The sequence below is a fragment of the Mastomys coucha genome, unplaced genomic scaffold, assembly GCF_008632895.1.
Source record: "Mastomys coucha isolate ucsf_1 unplaced genomic scaffold, UCSF_Mcou_1 pScaffold22, whole genome shotgun sequence".
NCBI classification, from domain to species: Eukaryota; Metazoa; Chordata; class Mammalia; order Rodentia; family Muridae; genus Mastomys; species Mastomys coucha.
Genome location: NW_022196905.1, coordinates 232,656,127 through 232,664,075, shown reverse-complemented (window position 1 = coordinate 232,664,075; position 7,949 = coordinate 232,656,127). Strand labels below are relative to the sequence as shown.

General features: G+C 43.3%; 1 protein-coding gene across 4 annotated transcripts in view; it reads right to left on the bottom strand.

The window, feature by feature from the left end:
• Window positions 1–7,949, bottom strand: part of Nup93 (nucleoporin 93) — a 103,551-nt gene that overhangs the window by 15,731 nt on the left and 79,871 nt on the right. For all 4 annotated transcript variants that reach the window (XM_031340902.1, XM_031340903.1, XM_031340904.1 and 1 more), the window contains 3 exons: window positions 7,178–7,252; window positions 4,777–4,866; window positions 3,026–3,165 (listed from right to left, as the gene is read on the bottom strand). In XM_031340902.1, the coding sequence (XP_031196762.1) occupies window positions 3,026–3,165; window positions 4,777–4,866; window positions 7,178–7,252 (305 nt within the window). The remainder of the gene's footprint in view (window positions 1–3,025; window positions 3,166–4,776; window positions 4,867–7,177; window positions 7,253–7,949) is intronic.

Sequence of the window (7,949 nt, the reverse complement as noted above, 5' to 3'; positions counted from 1 at the left end):
AAAAAAAAAAAAAAAAAGAATGCTATCATTCCCTACATTGTGCCATGTTTCTTTATAAGTGCTTCTACTTAAATATTCATCCATACTATAATCAGAACTTTCTAAACATGTTCCGACTGCCTCAAAAGGTCAGGTATCCCATAATCACAAAGATGTACAATGTCAAGTTAAATGCTGTGAGCAAGTGATGGGGTGGGGGGGGACAGTGAATAAACCCAAAGGCCAATTTCAGAGAACAAATTGTAAAATTTGATGCATTAGTAATAATGGTATTCAAGAATTAAAAATGAAGTGTGTAGAACTATGTATCATATATATCTAGATCATAACTGTACAAAAAAATAAAACTAAATTAAATACTCATGACTAAAGAGGAAGGACGTTATGAGGAGGTGTGAGGAATGGGGACCTCTCTTCTTTCTACAGGTCATCTTTACAGCACTTTCCAAAGTTTCTATAAAAAGCATGTATAATGAAAAAGAAGCACAAGGTAGCCTAATAAATGCATTCTCCCCTCCACTGCAAGAACATGAGGAGAGGACAGAGTTCTATGTAGTAGCCAGAACAAACAGATGCCCACTACCACCTCTTCCAACCTGAAATAAGACATGTGTGCTGGCAAGATCCTAAATTAAAGAATCCTCAACTCTTGAGAACCAAGACAAATATATCCTATCTCAAGCCTTGGAACATGGAAGGGACAGACCAAGCCTGTATTTTCTCAACATTTTTGGCCTGATATCTAAAAACATACTTGGAACTAGGTTTACTTTACCATCTGGTGGGTTATGTAACTTGAAATGTTGCATGTATACTGTCAGCAGAGAAGCATCTGCAGAACTGTAACCCTGAGATAGCTATTCTAAGTAGGTAATAAGCAAGCGTTGAAAGGATGCTGTCAGACAGTAATGCTACTCAAGAGGTGGAGAAAAGGCTTTATTAACTGGACAGGTACTTCAAGAGAGCTCTAAAAGTCCAGTTAGAGAATGAGCAATGAAAAATAACTAAACTCTGGGCTGGAGAAATGGATGAGCTATTAAGAGAACTTACTGCTCTTACAGAGGACCTGGGTTGGGTTCCTGGCACCCACATGGTGACTCACAACTGTCTGTAACTCGATACAGTTACAACCTCACTGGCACCAGAAATACACGTGGTGTACATACATATTTGCAAGAACACTCATACACATAAATACATTTAAAAAGTTAAAAACTACATGGAACAGATAACAAACTGGGATACATAAACAATGGAACACAGCCTGGTAGTTAAAACAGTTTAATGATTAGGTTTATCAGAAAAGGCATTTTTAATTTTGTTAAAATTTAAAATTTTAATTCCTTAAGATTTTTATATGGTATAAGATTATCTGGCTCATAGTTTTCTAACTAAAAATGAACAAGCTGAGCGTGGTGGCATACACCTTTAATCCCAGCACTTGGGAGGCAGAGGCAGGCGGATTTCTGAGTTCGAGGCCAGCCTGGTCTACAGAGTAAGTTCCAGGATAGCCAGGGCTATACAGAGAAACCCTGTCTTGAAAAACCAAATAAATAAATAAATAAATAAATAAATAAATAAAATGAACAAATGTTACTTTATTTGGGTCCTTATATTTGACAACCAATACAGCCAAACTTCTATCACAAAAGTTTAGCCAATGGGGCTGGAGAAATGGCATATCAGTTGAGAGCACTGACTGTTCTTCTTGAGGACTTGAGGTTCAATTCCAGCACCCACATGATGGCTGGCTCACAAGTGTCTTTAACTACAGTCCTAGGGGATCCAATACCCCCATCTTGCCTCCATGGACACTGTACCCTTGTGGTACACAGGCGAAACTAACCATAAAAACAAAAATGTAAACTAAAGTGAAAACAGTCTAGCCAAAGTCTGAAGAATTATTTATAAAACCTTTACACACAGAGAGATTAGAGAAATTAAACGACCCCTTTTTACAGCTCCAGATTTCTTGTAACAGGAATGGAGACTAGTGAGGGTGCACATTTCATGTCGCTCAGGTGTAATTAGTATGATATTTGATATGAAAACCAGTTCCCTGCAGCATCAAGTCTGATTTCTCTCAGGGAACTTCCTAATCAAGTATTATTTTGTTGACAAAGCAAGCACACTGCAAGGCTGCTGGCAGATGAGAAACTCTGGCAAAGGCTGCAATTCAGCTACTGCATTCAACTAAGCTTTCTCCTCTCAAGCCAACAGGGTGACACCCAGCACCCTGTCTCTATTTAGAGTCTGTTGCATACTCCTGACCATCCCTGCTGGGATTTCACAGACTCTCACAAAGACAATGAATGGCGCTGGCTCTAATAATGAAGTGGACAATAGGGTATGAGGAACCAGCCACAAACCTCTCAGCAACTAACTCTGATGAGTGAGGAGGTGGCCCAGGCACAAAGAACTGGCCTCCGCAGTATGCAGAGCCCTGACTCACAGGTTAACTGGGTAGGGCCAAGGAAGGTAAAGTTACAGGGGCCATGCTAAGGTTTCCAAGTCATTTACTGCAAGAGTTAAAAACTGTAAGAAAACAAGGGAACCTGAGGAGTGAATGCTGAACCATATTAGGAAATCAGAATTATAACCTGTCATTATGATCTAATCAATATGCCTTATATCAAATTATGGAAAGAGACGTGAACTGTGCTCTCCTTTACCACCCTTCCCATGTATGATTTTATCAACTGCAGAACAGTCTGAGTAGATAAGTATTCTGACAACAGAATTAGTTCAGCTCCAGTCAGTTTAAAGCACTCCACTTATAACACACTCAATCCCAGAACTGCATAAGACCGAGACACAGGTGACTTTAGGGAAGGTAAAAGCCTGCCCCTGCCAGACACAGATACAGACACAGACAGACACACTGAGAGACAGAGAGGGGGGTGGAGAAGGGAGGGAGGGAGGGAAGAGGGAGGGGGAGGGAGGGAGGGAAGGAGAGAGAGAGAGAGAGAGAGAGAGAGAGAGAGAGAGAGAGAGAGAGAGAGAGAGCGAGCACAAGCTGCCTTACCTCTGCTCAAGGTATCCCAAGGCCTGCTTGACAAAGTCCATGCGTACTTCCACACTGCTCCGGCTCTTCAGGGCGTCAGTTGCTGGTGTCAGTACCACATCTGTCATTTGTTTTACCATGGCCCACATGTCAGAAATGCTCTGCATGTAAATGAGGTTGTATGTGACAACATTGTACAGGTGGAGGAGTTACCTAGCTGTGACTGCACTGGCAGGCAGAATGGGGAAGGGTTTATGTCTCAGATGCCCCTGGCTCAAACTCAGTGCAGAAGATGGGCCTCTGCCTTGTCAATCATAAAGAGCTCTCATCACTGATGAGTATCCCTGCCCTGCTTGGAGCTGGCTTTCAGACCAATTACCATGCCAGGCCTGACAGAAGTTGAGAAGAGCTGAATCTTAGTGGGTCACCCATTAAGAGGGAGTGAATGCATTTCTAATCACTCATAGCTCTAGGAATTTAAACACAAGTCCTTACAAGGTTATTTAAGTTTCTTAAGGCTTAAAATAAGAGGTTAACCTAAATAATAAGGTTTTGTCCTCCCAGAGGCTCTCTGGGCTGCCACTGTAGCCCACTTTCTCAGTAAATGCCACAGCCTCCTATTCTCCCTCCCACTCTGCCTCAAGAGCACCTCCAGGAAAGAGGGTTTTGTGTTCCTCTCCCCAGGCTCTGAATTTCTCCTTCAAAACCTGTTTTCTGGCCCCTTGGCAACCCTCTAAAGATAGAAGCAGAGAAATGCATCACAGTGGGGAAAAGTTGGTTCTCATTGCACCTCTCTCAACAGTGAAAGCTGCAGAATGAATACCAAACAAATGTGACTAGTGAAGTCTCGCTTTTGTCTTCAAAGCTGTTTGTATTGCCTTTTATTTTACTACTAGGGAAAAGGCACATCTGAAAAACAAACCCGTATATGGGTGCTTCTGCTTCTGTACTGGCCATCCCTTCCTTCTGCCTTTCCTCTAGCACCTTCTAATGCACCCCACCCCCACTCACCCGCAACTGTTCCCTTCTAAAGGAGAAAGTTGGCCAAGGAAGTAAGAGGGTAAGGATAATAAAAATCGGGGGAAGGGATTCAAAAAGAAAATGGTTAAGTTCAAGGAGATGGCACAAACTATGCCCACTGCCATTTGGCTGTCCTTCAAGAGCATGCTGATACCCGAGGAGAGAAAATGGATAAGAAGCCAAACAGAGCTCAGGACCTCTTACACTTACTAATCCCAGCCAGACCTTTTGAGGATGTATTTTAACTAGTACCCTCAGAGCTCCCAGAGACTAAAACTCCAACCAAAGAGTACACATGAGGGGACTCATGGCTCTAGCAGCATGTGTAGCAGAGGATGTCCAAGTCATTCATCAGTGGGAGGAAAGGACCTTGGCTCTGTGAAGGTTCTATGCCCCAGTGTAGAAGAATGCCAGGGCCAGGAAGTGGAAGAAGGTGGGGTGGTGAGCAGCGGGAGGGGAGAGGAAACGGGATTGTTTTAGTTTTTGTTTTTTATTATTATATATTTTTTTATTTTTATTTTTCCTTTTGGAGGGGAACCTGGGAAAGGAAATATTGTAAATAAAGAAAACATCTAATAATAATAAAAAAAAGTCACCACAAAAACAATCACTCCAAATTTATATAAAGCACTGGAAAAAAGAATGTTGTCTCTTAAAAGTCTCTCTTAGCATACTGCAGCCTAGTCAGTAAGGTGCTGACTCCATCTGAACACGGAACGTGGGTTTCTACCCAGGTTAGGTCCTGGCACTACCTTGTCATCTAGCTCTGCAACAGAGGCGCACAGGTCCACCAGGTTAGGCTGTAGGTGTCCACTCACAATCTTCTCATTATAGATATAGATCTGAAATGACGAAACAAAGTAAACAGCATGAGCTACTTTCATTTCCTTTTAAGATCGGAAGTCATTCCGAAGCCAGCAAGAGGTCAGCAAAGGTGTATGCTAGCCTTCCCTTCCTCGGAGTGCCTAATCGTCCACAAGGTCAGGTCTTCAGCTATAGCCAGCAAATGAAAGCTAACCACGAGCCTGGCCTTACAAACACCTGAAAAACATGGCGCAAGATAGTAGAGGACAGAGGCCAGGAGCAAAAGGGAAAATGGCACACTACAGAAGCACATGCAGGCTCTAGTAAATCCAGGTCAGAGGACTGGATGGTCCCAGGGCAGGGCTCATGGACTCAGGTAGGGCGCAGCTGCCTTCTCCTTTGTCAGGACAGTGTCTACACATCTGGAATACTACTCTTAGAAAGCATATTGGGCCCAGCCTGAGAACTCAGTGTTTGCCACCAGGCCTGACAACCTGAGTAAAATCTCTGAGACCTACATGGTAGTAGAAGGAAAACTGATTCCAACTGGCTATTCTCTGACCACTGCCCCCACAATGAATTAAAAAGAACATAAATGTAAGAGAAAGAATCTCTGCTCTTCAGGTAAAATCTCTCTCAAGAAAGAAACAAACAAAACAACACAAAACAAACCAAACAAAAACCACAACAATTTGATGTCATGCTTAAGGTGTAACATGATAACATTTTACTTTGGATTTGGCTTATAAAATAGTAAGACAATTATGGTTACAAACTAAGTTCTCCTCTTGTGGAAGACTGTTTTTTACATCTTCAAGTCCTTGCTCTAGTGAGAAGAGGACTGAACTAAAGTCCTCTTGACTCATGGAACCTCAGCCTCTTCTACTTTAAATGGAGGATGCTGATGTCATTTGCTTCCAGGGCTGTCACACAGACTTAACAGATTCTGAACCATAAGCAGTATTTACTCGCTCAGTGAGCGTGTCCTAGGAGCCTCCCTGTGGAAGGCTGTACTCTACAGAGTACAAAAGCATTCACTATTTGCGAGAGAGGCCCACCAGTTACTGGATCCTAGGTGCTGCGAGGTTAAGATCTACAGAGTTTAGCCTTTCAGATGAAGAGCTACACTGTTTCTCCACGCATTTGTCATTTTCTTGGGTCTGAGCGGTGGTAGCCACAGCAACCAAAGGACTCAGCCAGGTGGAACCTACAGGATGCTGATGTGGACTGAGTATAGGAAAGAGGGTGAGTGATCTAAAAACTGGAGAAGGAAATGAAGCCTAGTGGTGAAATATGGAGTGAAAAGAAGGGGATGTCATCTCTGGAGGACAAGGTGGGCTTCAGCTGCCTGAAGTTTGATTTGAAGTAGCAATGTCTGATGGAAAAGACTTTAACCCTAAATCTGCTACCATTGTATGGCGTATATTCTCTGGTTTTACTATCACTTAACATGAATCTACATTTACACTAAGAAAGCATTTAGGATACTTATCTTAACAAGTGTTAATCAAGATTTCTGATATGTGCTAGTTAATGTAGAACTCCATTAATTAATTAACTAGTCACTGAAGTGAGTCCTCTATTACAGAGCACAAGGTCTAAGCTCCCCATAGACCCCGCTCCCTTTTATAGTCACCATCTGTTTCTACCCCTAACTCCCAAACTCCAGAGTAGCAGTGGGGAGGAATATGTCCTCGTGTCCTCTCAGTGTCATGGCTAAATGATACAGATCTGGAGACTCTGTGAAGGAAAGCAGCGATTACAGTGAAACACAGGCTTAAGTTGCATTCCTTTATTCCAAGAGGCAGTCCCAAGTAAGTCTTGTGCACAGCTCCGCACAGACCTTGATCTTGATCTGTGCTTACTGATGCAGGCTCATGACCAGCAACCAGGAACATGACCCCTACAGAGCAGGAGCATCTTACCTCCACTGCAATGCTAGGTAGTGTCGGCACACTGCTCATCATGGCACACAGCCTTTTGACAGTCCCACTCAGTAAGGGTAAAAGGATCTGACCATACCATTAGCCAGCCAAGTAAGCAATTCAATTAATACAGAACCCCATTTGCTTCATTCCCCAGGAGGCTACTGCCAACAATGCCGAAAGAAACACCTGGTCAGTGGAGAGGGCAAATTTCAATTTCCCTGCACTATCTGAGTCATGAGATTACCCCATTTAACAGAACAGAGAATAGTTGCATTCATGGTGAAATATTAACTAATCCCATGAGCAAGAAGCCCCTGTGCTTTCAGGTCTGACTGTGCTGTGAAATCACTATTCCCCATGACTCTCCAAGGATCACAGCATTCCTTCTCCAGGATTAAATCTTCCTAAGAGGCATACTCACCTGCCGGGCATAAGCCATCTCAATGCTATCCAGAGAGCTTCGACCAGGGGGACTCACATCACTGATGTAACTCGGCTATAGGTGAAAACACAGCAGCATTAGTTAAGAACAGTATGTGATTGCATAAACACATCCATGTCTGTAGCCTGAACGGGGGATGCAACGGAGAACAGCAGCAAGGCTCTGCTACAAGGACACAGGCTCAACTATCCTAACAGCCCCAGGAAATAGTTTCCAGTACTAAAAACCTAATTTCAAAAATTATGCATTTAAAGAGTACTTGATTGCAGCCTCTGAATTTCCATTTAGATGACTTTTGCCTAATGCTCCTGTTTACAAAAGCACCTCTCCTTCAGCTGCCCTTGGCCAAGCCACTATTTAACCACAGGTAAAGTCAATTATCCATCTACAGGATGTGTGCACCGTACCTCCTGAATAGAAGAGGCTGATAAACGTTCAGCTGGAATTCTAGTCAGAGCTGCCTAAGAACTGGGAACATGGATGCCAGCATGTGGTATGGGAGAATGTTCCCTACACTCCCTATCTCCAACCAGGTCTCTCTACACTAGAAAAAATGTAGACAGGGCACAATAAAGGAACGCATAACAGGGCTAGGGAACCAGAGACCAGAAAGGCAAGGAAGTCAGGCAAACAAGGCCAGAGAAGAGAAGGTCTCACCAGGAGCCTGGAGGTATGTGAAGAGACAGCAGTGATCAGTGTGAGCCCCCAACACACACACACACACACACACACACACACACACACACACACA